Source organism: Ursus maritimus, unplaced genomic scaffold (genome assembly GCF_017311325.1).
Source record: "Ursus maritimus isolate PB19 unplaced genomic scaffold, ASM1731132v1 scaffold_33, whole genome shotgun sequence".
In the NCBI taxonomy this organism is placed as follows: Eukaryota; Metazoa; Chordata; class Mammalia; order Carnivora; family Ursidae; genus Ursus; species Ursus maritimus.
The window spans coordinates 19,708,140-19,724,714 of record NW_024425897.1 but is presented as its reverse complement, the minus strand read 5'-3'; the positions used below and the strand labels follow the sequence as shown (position 1 = coordinate 19,724,714).

Sequence of the window (16,575 nt, the reverse complement as noted above, 5' to 3'; positions counted from 1 at the left end):
AACCAAGGCTCGGAAAGGTGACACAGGGACCAGATAGTCTCCAAGACCCCAGGGCCCTTGCTCTGTTCTGCCCCCATCCTCCTCCCAGGGGACCGCTGCTCCCATCCCGACTCACTCAAAAACACTCAGAGGAAGGGCCCTGGGAGTTAGCCTCAAGTACTGACCTGGACCCCACAGATGCCTCTCCCTCCTGGAGTCTGGTGTCTGGAACTAGCATCCGAGATCTCGACGGGACCACCCCAGGGTTATTCAAGTACCCCCTGATGCACGGGGTGGCTCCTTCCAAACCCATTCTCCCAGCTGGAAACCGTGGGCGTGTGAAGGGCAGGTATACACTCCGTGCATACGTGTGTATACCTGGGTCTGTGTGTGTCCACAGGGGCTGGGCATGTGGGTTCAAAGCAAGTATCTGGGGGCGCCTGGGGGGCTTTGTCAGTCAAGCGTCTGCCTTTGGCTCAGGTCATGATCTCAGGGTCCTGGGATCGAGCCCCACATCAGGCTCCCTGCTCAGCAGAGAGCCTGCTTCTCCCTGTCCCTCTGCCCCTGCTCGTGCTCTCTCTTGCTCATTCTCTCTCTCTCAAATAAATAAATAAAATCTTTTAAAAAACAACAGAGCANNNTAGACATGCACGTGTGTGCTTGTATGCACTTGCATATCTGCACTCACGCGGGGGGGTTTGCACATTAACGTGCGTGTGTTTGCACGTACCTACGTGTGCACCAGCGTGTGGAGTGTGTGCCTGTCATCAAGAGTGTGCGTGTGTGTGCGACTGCAGGAGTGTGTCCGTGTGGCTGGTGCGTGTGTCTACGTGCCTGGGCCCATGTCTGTATGTGTGGGTGTTTCTGTTTGTGCACATTTTGTGTGTGTGAATGTGTAATTGTGTGAGCATATACACGTTTGGGGTGTGTGTGTGTGTGTGTGTGTGTGTGTGTAGCGGGATGGCGGGGGGGAGGGGTGGTGCCACAGTGAATTCCCAGCCTGTGTGTCCACTCGGCTGCCCCGTGACGGAGTTCCTTGGCAGCTCTGGCTCAAGCTTTCCACCAGGGTAGGCAGCTGGGGGTCTGAGTGCACCCACAGGAGGGAGTGCTCCCACCTCTTGCAAATCCCCTTCTCCTTCCTCCTCCCTGCCTCCGCCACCCAGTCACAGGCCTGTCTGTGGGGAGCGGAAGTAGGTCCACTCCCCTGAACTTCACTTCCCCGGGTCTCTCTCTGGTGAAAGTTCTAAGGGAGCCCTCCTCAAAAAATTCACATGTGCTCAGCAAACATTTGGGGGCCTGGCAGAGATGGGGCCCAGAATCTTGCAAATTCTCTCTTGGGTTCTATGATTCATTACCATCAGGGCACCGTTGTGGGACAGAAGCACAACCCAATGCCTACGTGGGCTTGAATCCCTGCTCTGCCACTCCCCGGCTATGTGACCTTGGGCAAGTCCCTTGACCTCTGTGAGCATCCTAATGGGGCAAATAACACCTACGCTGATACAAGTCCAAAGATTTAGCTAGGAGGACATTTATTCCAGCATGGTTTTAAGTGGTAAAAAAAAAAAAAAAAAAAGGAACAGACCCAAATGTCCAACAATAGCCCTGGTTAAAAAGAAAACAAAAACCCAGCAAGGGTGGGTCAGCCATCACCAGCAGGTTTCAGCCAGTCAATCCCAGGATGCCATAACTTTGACTACGATCAGGTCATTAATCTGGGAGATACTGTTGAGTGAACCGGAGCCGGTAACCACATGGCAATGTTGAGAATGATCGCTAGTATCAAAATGAAGAAAAAAAGAAAAGTCTGGAAGGAAAGGCAGCAGATACATTACCAAGGTGCTTGAGATTCTGGGTGATTACATTTTCTTCCCTTGGTTTATCTGAAATTTCTAAATTTTCCTCAATGAGCAAGGAGCATTCCTCTGAGAAAGACAAACGCATGTAAGGGCGAGAAAAGAAAAAGCCAAACCAGCTTGTGTGATTCTCACGAGGTCCGTATACAAGAGGGAGAGATGAGCAGGACTCTTAGCCCACTCCTTGGTGGTCCACGTCTCCTCCTCTCCTTCGCCCCCCTCCCCTGTGTCCGGCTGCCACTAAAGGGGGCAAGCCCCTGCCCCCCAGTTTGGCTGAAAACCAAGGCAGGACACGCTCATATTTATTTTTATCTCCCTCATCTGCTTTCCTAGCCCTACAGTGTCTGAGTTGGAAGGGAGGGCAGGAAGCCCATCTCCCATCCCCACTTTTGCAAGTAAGGAAACAGGCCTTGTCTTCAGGCAGTGGCCCAGGCCTCCCAAATCTCACCTAGCACTCTTCCCATCACACTGATTTACCTAACGGGGCCAGATAGGAGGTGGAGAACACATCCGCTTTGCTCTCCCTGGGGTCCTTCCGCCCTAATACAGCCTTGCAGATAACTAGCAACAGCTTACCAGCCGGATTTACAGGAGGCCTCATCGGGAGGGAAGCTGGAGTTCTTCTGACACCCCGGGGACAAATCATACAACCACTCATCCGTCAAATATCTTGAAAGCCTACTATGCGAGGGGCAGGCTCGTGTTAGATGGTGGTCTCTATATAAAGCATGGGGCCATACTGTGCCGGACACATAGTGACTGTCAAAAAAATTGGCAGCTACTTTGATTACCAAAAGCACCCCCTTCCAGATGGCTTTATACCCATCAAGTCTGTTTTATGTGGGACACATGAACTAGAGAGAAGGACTCTGTTCACTTGGAGGGACTCTGCGGACAGGCACACACACGAAAGAAAACTACACAGCACTGAGGGAAAAAAGAATTTTTTTTATTAATCTTTCTTTTAAAAAAAGTTGATTTTTTGTTTTTTGTGGGTTTTTTTTAGGTAAACCTCTTTCTGTCTCCCCTCCCTCACTCTGCCCACCCTCCTCTTAAAAATATAAAAATGTCCAACCCCGGATAACTAGAGTACAATAAATAAACAGTAAACACAAAAACATACTTTATTTGTTTCTTCTTTATACAAAATAAGGAAACTAGAAGCGTTCGACTTCCAAAAAAGTATAATACTGTACATCCTGACGACCCAGCCTCCAGGCCCCGGGCAGGGAGGGTGGTCTGTGGGCCGGAGCCCAGAAATCTTGGCGCCTTGCCCAAGGGGAGAGCAGGGTGGGCGAGTGTTCCAGTCTGGTCTGGACCCCCGGGCTCACAATAAATGTCAAAGGAAGGAAGGGTTGGGGGGTGCCTGGCCCGGGGCCGCGAGGTCCGGACCGCCCCCTTCCTAGAAAGCTGACCTTGATCCTCAAGTGTGGCCACCTGGGGGCGCCCGCGCGCAGGCGGCTCCGTCCTCCTCCCGGTGACACCCCCACTCGAGCGCGCTCCTCTCTCGCTCTCTCTCCATCTTCTCGCGCTCTCTCCGGCTGGCGCTCTCTCCATCTTCTCTCTTCCTCATTTTGCTCCCTTCCCTCGCTCTCCCTTCACTCTCTCTCTTTTTCTTATCTCGTTTTAAAGACGGGGAAAGCAGAGTGAGAAATAAGGTTACCAAAATGCCACTCGGATTGCAGAGATGGGGAAAAATCGGCTCCGCCCCTTGGTCTCAACCCTCTGTTGGTCCAAAGAGGTGGTGGCAGCGGTCGGGGGAAGTCTAGAGCGTGCTTGACAAATCTCTCGACCCTCCGCAGTATCGACTTTGGTCCCAGGCACCGCTCGCACCGCCGGGAAGAGCGCTGGCAGCCGGCCGGGGGGGGGGGGGCCGCGGCGCCCGCGGGGTGGACTCGGGGGCGCCCCCCGTGCGCCCTGCCGAGGAGCAGCGGCCGCTGCGTGCTGACCCGGGAGGGAACCCCTGAGGGCGGCGTGTCGGTTCGGGCGGCTGCGTCCGGGGGCGGCCCGGCCCGGCTGCCTTACCACACGGCAGCCTCGTTGAGCTCAGGGTTGGGGTGCGACAGGGGTCCGCTGTAGCCGCTGGCGCCGCTCATGGGGAAGGGCGGGCTGGGCCCGCCGCTGAACACCTCGCCGGGCAGGGGGTGCAGCGCGCCCGGCAGGCCCGGCTCGGGGCTCGGCGTGTCCGGGTGCGAGATCATGTCGGTGAACCTGGGGTTGTCGGCGGCGTGCGGGCCGGCCAGCGGCGGCTCCAGCGCGCCCAGCGGCGTCGAGCCGGGCCCCGACGCGGCAAGGAAGCTCGAGTCGGCCGGCGACTGCGCCTGCGACGGCGGGCCGTGCGCGAAGAAGTCATAGTTGCCTCCGGGAGCGTAGTAGTCCCCTTGGTAGTCTGCGGGAGGGGACCAGGAGGAGACAGGGAGAGGTCAGAGGCGACCAGGCCAGGAGGGACTCGGGAACGCGGGAGGGGCCCCGGGCGGATGGAGGCCCAGACCCAGAGGGAACCGCGGGACACTAACTCAGGTTGGCGAGCCCCGGCAGAGCAAGGGAGGGGGCGGCTGGCTGAGGTGTCAGAGGATGCAGACTCAGAGAGAGACCATGAGAGGTGCCCAGGCACCTATGCTGAGAGACCCACGGACCAGAGGGATGGACTCAGAGACAGAAACACAGAAAGATGTTGTGACTTCAAAGTCAGAGGTTTCCGGACAGACAGAGATGGAGAGAGACACTGGCAGTGGAGACGCATACAGTGACCCCTAGACTGTGTCTTAGAATTGGGAAGAGATCCACAGAGAATCTGAGACATGGAAACAGCCAACAGTCAGTGAGAGATCGGCAGAGAACAGAGTGACAGGGGAGCTAAGACGGGCGCCCCCAGACTCAGGTCAGAAAAGAGACCCAGAGGCACCAAGCTCAAGGCAAAGACAGAGACCAGGGCGATTGTCTAGGACAAGCACAGAGAAAGAGAGGAGACCAGCTGCGTGGTTAGACCACACTGGTAATAACCGGTGAGAGACCAGGGGCGAGATGAAAGGTCAGGAAAGACAGAGGCGCCCACAAAACCGCCAGATGGGTCAGAGACGCCAGAGATGCCTGGAGTAGAGCTGGGTGGACAGAGACCAGAGCACCAAACGGTTGAGAGGGAGCGGCCACCTGGCAGGGGAGAAGCCACACCTGGACCCCACGCCCAAGCAGCGGAAAGGGGCTGTCGAGTTGGGCCGAGGACCTGGCAATAGCACTCGGAGCTCGTAAGGCGGCTGAGTGCCCTCTTCGTCACCACAGGCACCCCGCGGACCTGGCCAGCCCTTCACCCCCTCAAGTACAGCCCTGCGACCCTCTGGGTGAATGTGTCCCTAGGGTCCGCTCCCGCCTCCCTAGGCCTGACTTGAGGGAGGGCGTTTGCCTGATCATGGGCACTTAAGCGTGCATTTGCCAGGACACCCAGGTTCTGAAACATTTGGTGACACTGAGTCCTTTTGAGAATCTGGTGATAGCTATGGGCTCTCTCCAGAAAAATGCACAAATTGCATTTTTGCCCGCAAAATCGGGGCTCAGGGACTCCAGGTTACAAGCCCACCCATTCTCAATAAAGTGTTTCTGCATCAACTCTCTGACCTCCTCCCAGAGCTCCCACCCTGGGGACTTCCTCCAGGTCGGCCTCGGGAAGGTTTGGGGTATGGGACCCCAGGAAAGGAGCACTTGTCGCCGGCACTGGTGACAATTACCCGCTTTGTGCGGTGGGAAAACCAGCGCACCCCCAAACCGGGTTTCCTCTGCAACACCCCCACCCCGCGCTGGGTCTTGGGGTCTCAGTCACCTGGGCGAATTCTGGAGGTCCCCTGCCGCCCGCCGCCCTTCTTTCTCCAAACCCTGAAATCAGTCCCAATGGGGGTGCCCGGAGGCGCGCCTTGTAGACGGTTTAAGCAACAGCTAAAACGGTCGCCAATTACTTTTTAAAAACCACTCATTCCATTCTCCCCGAAAGTGAAGGGAAAGGTTGGACGCAGCGAATTTGGGGCCCCTAAGGGACGGGGATGGGGGACGGCCGCGGTCCGCAGCGAGCCGGCAAGCCAGCAAGGGCCGCGGCCCCCGCGCGGAGCGCGCCGCCTCCGCCCATATGGCGGCCGGGCCGGAGGTAATTGGAACAAACGCCGTCTGAAAAGGGCACAAAAGCCGCAGCTGGGGCTTTGTCCGCGCTCCCACGGGGAGCCGCCGGCTCCGCCGCCCAGCCCCTTTCTCGCCCGCTGCCGGCCGCCGCCGCCCGGATCTCCCAGCGCGGACTAGGCGGGGCTGCCTCCCTGGGGCTGGGGGGTCCTGGCCCCCATTCCGGAGAAAGAGGGGCCCGCGTGTCCAGGCTCCCACCCCATCCAGCAGACGCGCGGGCAGAAGAGGCAGCGGCATCGGTGGGGGCACACCAGTCCTCGGGGAAACCTTGCTTAATTACCCAGGCGGGGAGAAATTCCGGACTGCACCGCCCCACCACCTCCCCGAGCCCGGGGCGGAGATGGTATGCGGAACGAGGCAAAGATAGGTAGGGAGAGTTCGTGGCTGAAGACGGCCCCACACGTCCAGCCTCTGAGCTGCCTTCCGTGTCTGTAGTCCCCAATCCAGGCCATGCCAGCGCAGAGTCTCTCCCCCAGAAGATCAGCCGCGCAATTTCCCCACAATTTCAGGGGACCCTGGCCGGACCTGAAGACCTAACCCCCTAGGTGGACCGTGCACTGAAGCCTGCCTTCCTGGGTCGGCCTGGGTGTACCGCGCTGCCTACGCTACCAGGGGCCTCGGCATTGCCTCCAAAACCATGTTTGTAAGAAAAGTCACCTCTCCCCAAACTGGGCCGCTAGCCTCCCCACCACAGAACTCAGCAGAGATCAGTCTCAGGCACAGGCATTCCGCGGGCTCTCCAAATTCAGAGGCTCAGAAATACAAGCGGGAGGTGTTTTCCTCCGGCCCAAAGGTTGAGGAAGTGCAAGACAGTGAGTGGATTCCCTAGAGCACCTGGGGTCTCAAAATACCAGCACGAGGGAGCTGGGATGGTCGTGGGGGGTTGGGATGGGTCGCCAAGCAAGTACGAAGGAAATGCAGGGGTGAGGGGACAAGGGAGGAGGAAAAAAGGAGAGAAGGAAGAAAAGGAGTGCCGGTGAGGAGAGTTCACTCAGGCCAGAGCCCCGGAATGCCAGCCGCAGAATGCAAACTCTGCCAACTCCAGCTCCTTGCCCCTGCAGCCTAAAGACAGAGAGTGGGGAACTGGGTGGGCCCAACTCTTTCACTTCCAACCCCAATGAACCCTGGTGGGCTTGGGGCTGGAGAATGGGCGAAAGTCCTGCCCAGAGCAACCGCCCGCAATCCTGGCTAACAGTGCCAGTCGCTGAGCGCGTGGTCCCCGAGGCGGAACAAGAGGTGCGACTTGGAAGCTCGCTAGCAGGTGACCCGGGATGGATTCTGACCCCTCCATCCCTACTGCCCGCGCTGCCCTCCAGTGCCTGTGTTCCTGCTGGTTCCAAGTGCAGGGGCAGCAGGAAGGCTGGGTGTCCGGTTGGGGCAGGTGCATGTGGATTTGTGGCGCTCGCCTTGGTATGATGCTTGCGAGTGTGTGAGCCTGTGAATCTCTTTGGGTATGTTTGTCAGTGAGTGAATCTGGGGAGTGGCGCACACCTGTGTGTGTTGTTGTGTGTGATCACGTGCCTAGATTTGTATCCCTGAGGTCTCTGAACTGTGGGTGCGTGTGTTTATCTGCGTGTATCACTGTATGGGTGAGTGAACCCCTGTGTCTGATTGTGTCCAGGAGGTGTCTATGGGTGAGCGTGCGTCCGTCTGTGGCTGTGTGTCTGTTAAGGTGTGTTCATGATTGTGTCTGTTCCGCGTGCGTAGAAGGGAGGGAGGGATCTCTGGCGGCCACCAGTGCCAGCATCCGGCCCTGCGTCCTCCGACCCCAGAACCGCACGGGCCTGGGTGTAGGGCAGCGCGCTCCGGGGTGGGGGTGGGGGGTCCTTACCTCCGTAGTAGGTGTACGGAGCGGACCCCAACATCTCAGACTCGTCCAAGCGGCCGCCCAGCGGACGCATGCGCCGCGGACTCCGGAAGAAGGCGTGTCTCCGGGCGCCGAGTGCGCTCAGCTGTTTCATCCTGCGTTCTTTGGACCTTCGGTTCTGGAACCACACCTGGGACAGGGCGGGAATTGTGAGCTTCGGTCCAGGGCGCCCTCCCCTCCCTGCCCAGGCCGCCCCTTCTGGGTCCTATAGCCTTCTCCGCACCAAGACTGCCCAGAGGCGGGGGCCGGGCGGATTAGGCCGGGAGAGGTGGAGAGGGGCTTCGGGGAACCAGCCAAGGGTGAAGGATTTTGCGGACCCGTGGGGCGACTCATAAAGACTTGGGCTTCCTGGTCCTCGGCCCGCCCTCGGCCTGACGGCTTTATAAAGGCCTCCCGCCCGGCAGGGCTCTAGTCCCGGCCCCTCGGCTCCCCAGCCTCCCCAACCTCCCCAGCCGGGTTCTCGCGGTTTGTCTGTCTGCCCATGCACCCGCGCGGGGAGGGGGGCACGTGAAGAGCCTTGCTTCTTTCTCTGCTCCGAAAGATGGGAGGAAAAGAGGGGTACCCCAGCGAGGCTTTAAACTCTCCTCGAACGGGGAGGGGGCGGGATTCCGAGGGGTGAGTGACCCGCCCAAGATCGCACCCTCAGGGGGACAGCAGGACTAAGCGGAATCTTTTGGTTAGAAGTTGGACCAGCGGGCCCTGATGTCGGGCACACAGTCTGCCCTCCAGCAGCCCCGCACTCGGCGCACTCTTCGCCAAGGAGGCTGCGTGGAAGGCTCTTCTGAGCTTCCCGGCTCCCGGGCTCAGGAGGCTGGGGAAGGGTGACCCGGGCCCGGCCGCACCTGGATGACGCGCATGTTGAGGCCGGTCTCCTGCGCCAGCTGTTCGCGGATGTGGCGCGTGGGCTTGGGTGTGGCGGCAAAGGCGGCCTTGAGCGTCTCCAGCTGCTTGGCTTTGATGGTGGTGCGCGGGCCGCGCCGCTTCGTGCCGGAGTTCTGCTCCTCGTTCTCGTTGTTGGCTGTCTCCTTGTCCGACGACGTCGAGTTGTCCGTCTCCTTGGGGTCGTCCTGGAGCGGGTCCTGGAGGTCCGGGGACAAACTGCGGTCCGTACAGGACGACACTGCGGGCGGACGGAACGGAAAGAGGACAGCGGCGTCAGCGGCGGCCCAAGGTCTCTCCAATCGGGTAGCCTTCCCGCCGACCCAGGCCCCCGCCGACCCAGGCCCCCGCCATCCGCGCCAGGCTCCCTTCCGAGCCTAGCGACAGCCCCTCCCCCAGCGGCCCGGCGCCCGCCCACTCCCTCCAGGCGGGGCCGGGCCTTCGGAGGGACCCTTCCCTAGCCCTCGCGGCACTTTTCGCCTACCGCTTGGGAAAGGGGGAGGCACGCCCTCTGGGGGAGCCCGGCTCCTTGGAGAGGGGACCGGAGGAGGCCACAGACGCCCTCTGGGCCTCGGATCTTCCTCCCCCATCTCTCCTTCCTCCAGACCCCAATTACCGTCCTCCCAGTGCAGCCTGAAATTACCAGGAGCTGAAAAGACTCGGAAGGGGGGGAGGATTGTGTGGCTCCAAATTGGGGGAGGAGAAAAAGGCCCCCAACAACTTGGAAAAGGCCCCTCAATGGAAGGAGGAGGGGGGAGAGCCGCTAGTAGTTGTATCCTGTAGGACAGACTCCAAATGCTATCCCCCTTCCCCAGACCCCCAAGCCCCTCGCTCCCCGCCCTTCCATTTGCCCTAGAAATGCCCGATGGGAGTGGAGAGCCCTGAGCCAGGTGCAGAAAGTGCCCAAGGGTCCGAGTGGAGAGTGCCAGGCGGGCTGCGGCTGCATGGTCTTAGGGCCTGAGGCCGGGGAGGGGAGGCGGCCGCCTACCTGAGTTGAGGCTGCCCTCCTTGAGGCTGGAGGAGCTCAGGTAGTCGTCCTTGCACACGAACTTATTCTCGTCGATGACGTAGAGCTCCTCACCCGTGGACAGCTGCTTGTTGCACACCATGCAGGTGAAACAGTTGAGGTGGAAGACTTTACTGCGGGCCTTGCGCACCAGGTCGCTGGGCGAGATGCCTTGCGCGCAGCCCGCACACTTCGTGCCGAAGCGCCTGCACACACACAACATGGCCTGTCACCTTGCAGCAGCCCAGGTCCCGTCCTCTTGAGCCCCTGACCCTTCCCACCCAGCCTAGCCTCTGGGAGGCCCCCGTCTCCACATCTGTCCAATGGGACCCCAATCCTGTTCTCCCTGGCTAGTGAAAGAGAGGTGAGACGAATGTCCTGGGCTGTTCGTGGGGTTGGGACTGTCACGCCCTGTTCAGGTTTATTTGTCCTCCACAAGGTTTAGAGCAATGGGTGCAGCCTTCAGCCAAGCAGACTCCCCAAGCACAGAGCACCCCAAGATGCTCCCTGCATCCCTACCAGATCTGCCTAGGCTGCCTGGGGCAAACTTGGCCGGCCAAGTTATTTAGCATTTTAAGCCAGGGCAGCCAGGTTCAGGCCACTCCTTGGCGTTGCCTCCTGGATCCTGTCCAATCTGCTGGGGCCCAGGTAAGGCCAGTTGGCCTGGCTGGCAGGTCCTAATAATGGGGTTAGGAGCTCCGCTCCTGAGCTGGACCTGAGCAGGCAGGAAGGAACCTTTGGCTGATTCCCAGGGCCACCAACACCGGAGGCCTTCCAGTCTCGACTCTGGGATCCACAGGAGCTAGTTGGCCCTGTAGACAGCAGGGCCTCAGAACGGTAGACTCTGGAAAGCAGGGATTGAGTCTCCAACCCCCCAAAATCTTTGGCCCTGGCAGACACGGGGAGAATGTGACCAGAAGGCAATCCTAAACCTGCAGGGCCGGTATACAGGATCTCTCAAATTCCCCGGTATACAGGATCTCTTAAATTCCCCCCTTGCCCACGTTCCTGATCTAAATCCTTTCTTTCTTCCTTGAGCACTTGGAGAAGGCCAGCCTCCCCCAAAATGGGTGGTGCAGGCCAGCACTGGGAGGGGTGAGGTGCAGGTTGAGGGGGAGAGCGAGGGCCCAGGACATTGGGGCCCCACATCTACTCATACCCATGTCTCTAAACAGGGCGAATTTGGGTGACGTTGATGTAGTGAGGGCATTAGAAGCCATAAGTCACTTTTGGCCTTATCCGGCAGTGTAATTGGCCATATGCACCTTATCAAAAATCATTAGGCACTTTGCAAGCACAGTCACATTAGGGGCCTCAGGCCTCCGGAGCCAGGGAGTTTACACGTGTAAAGCCGTGGCTGACATTTTCTCCTATTCAAATTCCCTAGTGCCGAGCCGCTGGGGCCCGTGAGCAGCCTTTCTCCACGGTGTTAATCACGCCCCCCTTCCCTCGGTGCCCGGAATTCACAGGCACAAAGCCGGTTCCCGGCGCCTGGCGGAAGCAGGCAGTGCTGAGCTGCCGGAAAACCCACAGACTTCCAGGCTATCCCTTGGCGTTTCCCAGGTGGGGAAACTGAGGCCCAGAAAAGTGCTCTGCCCTGGCTCACCTGAGGGCCCCTATGGGCAGCAAGGGGAGGTGACACATCGCAGACTGGACCCTGGAGGTCCTGGTTCTCAGCTTCGATTTCGTTTGTACATTTCAAGACGGGAGAAAATGTGTAAGGAGTTGGTGGGGTGGGGGGCGAGGAGGAGAAGGTTCCCTCCCCCCATCATCAGAAGAGATCTTCCCGGCTGAGCCCCCTTGGAGTTGGGGAAGTTTCTGTTTGTCCAGGAGGGCTCTGGGGCCCTGGCCTGCCAGGAGGTCAGCCCCTGGGCTCCCGCACTCTGTCTGGTGGGAGAAGCCTCCAGCAGCCCCTAACTTGGGCAAAAATTCTTCCTTTCTCAGAACCGGGCTTGAACTTCCGCCCTGGGGTCGCAGCTGCGGGGAAGGGCGCAGACACAGAGCGGGGAGCAAGTTTGTCAGGGCTTCTTCGCCCTGCCCCACCGCGGCTCCAAGCCGGCCTGGAAGAGCGAACTAAAGCCAGCGAAGCAGCGTTCTTCTTACCCCGCCCGATTCGGGCGCTTTCCCGGACCAAGGACAGGACGAGAGCAGCGGGCCGCCCCGCTTCCCATTTAAGCTTGTGAGCCCAGGAGGCTGGTTTCGCGGTCTCCCCTTCCCGGGCGCCCCAACGGAGCGCGCGCAGGGCGGGCGCGCGGGCGGCAGGGCTGCGCGGCCTCTTACCTGAAGAAGTCATTTTTGCAGTAGAGCTTGCCCTCGCGCGAGAAGCACTTCTCCGAGAGGTTGGTCTTACACTCGCAGCACTGAACGCATTTGATGTGCCACGCGCGGTCCAGCACGTTCAGCAGAAAGCGGTCGAGGATGGGCCGCTCGCAGCCGGCACAGTGCACCATCATAGCGCCCCGGCGGCTCGGGCCGCTCTGCCCTCCCTTTGGGCCCCCGGCCCTCGGGCCCCCGGGCCCCGCCGCTGCGCTCCGCCTCTTATCTCGGCCGCCGCCGGACGAGTCCGGTCCGGACCAAGACTCAGCCGGTCAAGTCCTTGGGTGATCGCTGGCCTGGCGCTGGGCTGCCCGGGGTAGGGTGGGGAGGGGTGGTTTTCACAGCCTCATGCCCCGGGCCGCGCGCCCCAGTGCTTGTTCCGGGCTCCCCCAGGTGTCTTGGGTGGCCAATGGCCTCGGCGCTGCGGAGCGGCTTTCCCCGGTGGCGGAGGCGCCGGCACTTTCCCCCACTTTCAAGCGGTCCCGATCCTCATCTTTGTCTGGCCGCCGCCTAATTCGCGCATCCTTATTCAGATTTGGTGACGTGGCGCGGCACGTAGGGGGCCCAGCGGCCAATGGGCGCGCGGTGGCCATGGCAACCTCTTAAATTTATAGCATATCTAAATTGGCTACAGCGTTGCGGTCCGGACAGAGCAAAAAAAACAAGGCATCAGTATTGTTGAGTATTAGCTTGTACCTGGTTCGGAGGCTAAGTAAGTATTCACCTTCCAGTTTGGGGCTGGGGGCGGGGGGCCGCGCGATCTGAAAACTGCATCTCCCTTCCTCTCTCTTCTCACCAATATCTGGGGGCCAGAATTCCAGGGCCTAGTGGGAGAGGACCCCTGCCCCGTTCGCCATCCCCGGAACTTGCAGAAGTTGCCCGAGGCCGGGAGCGCGCTCTACATCCGCCTCCTCTTCCCTAGTCCAGCCCGCCCAGATTAGACTCCCTCATCCCGGCGTCCCTGGGGTCTGCGTACTGGAGCTCCGACAGCGCGGTTCACGCGGCTCCCAGAGCCCGGCCCGGGTTCTTTTGTCATACACCGAGCTGGGGCCCAGCCCGGCCTTTCTCATGGACACACAGAGAGAGCGAGAAGCGAGGGCGAGAGAGGGCAAGTGGGCTTGCGTGTGAGCGCGAGCCGCGCCCTTTGGGTGTTTTCCCCGCGCAGGCCTAGGCCCAAGTTGGGGGAGGGTATCATCTGGCCTAGCCCGGGACCCCGGAGTTTCAGGCCTGAACGCGCAGCCCACGGGGCTCAGGAGGAGACGTGGGGAGGAGGCGGTCAGGGCAGGCGGGTCTTTCTGAAGCCGTATCAGAGGTGGTGTTCGCCCCGTCTCTCCTTTCCTCGACGCACCTTCCAGATCCCAGGTCAGCCAGTCAGGGCGCGGTGGTGAGTGGGTCGCACTGCCGAGGCGGGGGACGCTAGAGATTGCGTGGGCGCTGCTTGCACACGCGGTGCGCTCGGGCTATGTGTGCGGGTTCCAATCTCCGTGGGACGCAGAAGAGCGGCTCGAAGTTGGGGAGCTGAGGGTCTGGGGAGCGTGTGTGCGCGGGAGTGCTTGCAGGTGTGTGTGAAGGGGGAGACGGGGGTCTGGGGAACGCCGGGAGAGGCCAGGCCTCCTTTCCCAAGGGGCCAATCTGGCGATGGGGCTCTCCAAGTTTGGGAGGCTGGGAAGGCTCCGCAGGATTTTTCCATCCTGCTCACGGAAAGTCTCAGCTGCCCGCTGACCCGGTAGGTAGGCCCTGGGAGGCAGCCAGAAAAGTGTGTTTGTGCCAAGCTTTGGCTGTGAATGCGTGTTTGGGTGCATGTACTGAATTTGTTAGTGCATATTTGCTGTTGGAGAATTGCATTTTTTGCCTCTGTTTATAGATAGTAATCGATCATGCGAGTACATTTCGATATGTGTCTTTTTTGTGCAAATTTGTGTGTTTGTAGTTGTGTATAGTTCTGCTGTGTATTCGTCTGTGTACTCTTATTTTCGTTGGTCTCTGTATAGGCGTGTATGCTTACTTTTGGACACTCGAATGTGAGGGTGTTTGCGTGCATGAGTGTGCATCTGTGTACAGTTATTGCGTGTGTGTGTACTAGCATTGATGTGTAAGTGGACTTTAAGAAAAATCTCCATGTGTGTGTTTTTGTGCGGGTGACCGTGTGCATGCTTGAGACCCCATGTGGATGTGACTGAGCAGGGTTGAGTGTGTTTGTGAGTGCAGAATTTTGTGGGTCTGTGTTTGTGTGCCAGTCACGATGTGTGTGTCTGCATGGGATAGCAGTGTTTTTGTTTCTGTGACTCCTGGAGGTTTTGGGGGTACAGTGTGTGTACTCCTAGCATTACCTTTGTGGGTGTGACAGGGGCAGGGTTTCTGGATGCCTGTGTTGGGGCATTTGGTGGAAGCACAGAGATGCTTACTTCTCTCTCTGTTCCTGTCTAGGCCTAGTGCTGTCCCCCACAGTCTCTAGGGGAGGTGATCTGGCTGGGGACAGGAAATTGACAGATGCTGGTCACCAGGTGGGACACTGACCCACAGCTGGGCCTCTGAAAAGAAGTCCCCAAATCAGGTAGCTTCTGCCTGATGGTGCTGTTATTCCATCCTCTGGCTTGCCCAGGGACAGGTGTCTACACCACGTAGCATAGCAGTGTGGCTGGTTAGAGCCTGGCTCGGCCAGCACAAGTAGACTGCATCTCGCCTGGTCCCCCAGGCCCAGCTGGGAGAGGTCCAAGGGCCCCAAATGAAACTGCAGTTTCTGGAGGGCCTGGCCCTGCCCACCTGGGGCACGAGGAGCCCTGAGCCCCAGCGGGGCAGGGTCCGGAGAGATAACCAAGAACACAGGAGGAGAGAGGTACCAGGCTGGAAGTGGAGGCCAATTGGGTTGCCGACTCACCCTTTGTTTCACGGGGGTTTCTCTCTCCCGCGTTCTCTGCACGTCTGTTTTCCTTTCTGTCTCCTTTTCTTTCTCAAGTTCAACCTCTGTTCTCTTTCCATTTCCCTTTCCCTCTGTTTCTCCATCACTTTCCTTCTTGATTTCACTGTTTTTATTTCCCTTCCTCTGCCTCTCTCCTGGGCGTCCAAATCCAGCACCCGGCTCAACGCTGCAATGAACAATTCTCATCGAGCACCATACAGCTCTTGGGGTGCTGGGAGACTCACATACAGTCATTAAAAGCCTCCATCTGACAGCCTTTCCCCAGCTCTGGACTAGGCGCCCCGAACCCACCCTTCTTTAACGCCCCCCCACCTCTGTCCTCCCTGAGAGCTGGGTTGCTGTGTTTTCCCAAGCCCTGGCTTTGCCAACGCTGCCCGGCTGCTGGGGGCTGTGCCCTGGGTTCCATGTGGGGCAAATCCACCCACCCCCAACCTCCTGGGTGTGCTTAAATGCCAATGCGCAGCCAGGCCCCAGCACCAGTGTACCAGGCCAGGGAGGGAGCAGGAATTGGGGGACAGCCTCAGAGAGCAGCTCTGGATGTTGCAAGGGGGCTGAATGCCGGGTTGCAGGAGATGAGGGCTCTGCTTCCAGAAGCGCCTGTCTGGCCTTCTGGCTCCTAAAGCTGGGTTTACCCATCCTGTCCAGGTCACAGCCCCCCTGAAGTCGCCCTGGGAACCTCCACACAGCCAAGCCCCAGTCCAAAACTTCCATGCCCCAGCCCCGCTGCAGGAAAGCCTGCTTGGCCTTTGCCAGCCCTCCACCTTCCAGGGCGCGCAGCATCCGAAAAACGCCAGCAGACCAACTATTAGACGAATTATCCCGCCCTAACAGCGCTAACAGATGGCGACCAGGCAGCGAAATCCCCTCCTATATGTAACTAATAAACCGCTTGTGTCTTAACAGGGTAATGCATGGAGACGCAATGTCACTTATACAAGATGTTGATGGAATTTATTATATAAAAATCTTCCTCCTAGACTAAAGAGTATCAACATTACAACTCGACAGACGGCGGCGGGATAAGTAAAACAGACAAAAGACAAACAAGATAATAATCTGTTTCCAATCACTTAAGCCCTGTAGAGTTAGTAATATGCGGCTTGCATATTCCCCCTTGAGTTCGGTAATTAATTACCGGCGAAGAGGCACACACCCGCCCGGGGTGGGAGTTTTGAGGCGCGCTGAGCTGGGGCTTGGGGGGCGTCTTTCCTGTCTTCTCCAGCCCGGGACGCGGGGCAGCGGCCGGAGTGAGGACTCTTCGGGGCTTCTGGAGCTGACCTACCCCTCAGGCTAAAGAGAATTTTCAGTTGCACCTCCCTGCTCCTCAGTGGAAACACTCTTGCCTTGGGTGGGGGGTGGTGGTGGTGGTTCTGCAGCCCAGCGGGAACGTGGGGCTTTTCTGGCGGCCCGAGTATCTCCGTTCGACCCTCTGAAGGCATTCCCTCCCTTTGAATGGGCCGGAGTGGCTTGCTTTCTTGGGGAACGCGCGCCCTGAGGAAACCCGAGGGGTGCGCCCCTCGTCCTCTCCTCCGCGTGGTATCTCGGGCGGCGCAGCGGGTCCTCTCCCGACTTCGATCATTACCTCCCCCCC

At 59.2% G+C, this 16,575-nt stretch overlaps 1 protein-coding gene across 1 annotated transcript; it reads right to left on the bottom strand.

Moving 5' to 3' along the window:
* Positions 1-3,856: 3,856 nt before the first annotated feature.
* Positions 3,857-12,201, bottom strand: LHX5 (LIM homeobox 5). The gene is made up of 5 exons (XM_008689007.2): positions 12,029-12,201; positions 9,731-9,954; positions 8,706-8,983; positions 7,828-7,993; positions 3,857-4,224 (listed from the first exon to the last, which is right to left on the bottom strand). Exons 1-5 carry the CDS (start codon positions 12,199-12,201, stop codon positions 3,857-3,859), a joined length of 1,209 nt encoding a protein of 402 aa, XP_008687229.2.
* Between the last annotated feature and the right edge of the window lie 4,374 nt (positions 12,202-16,575).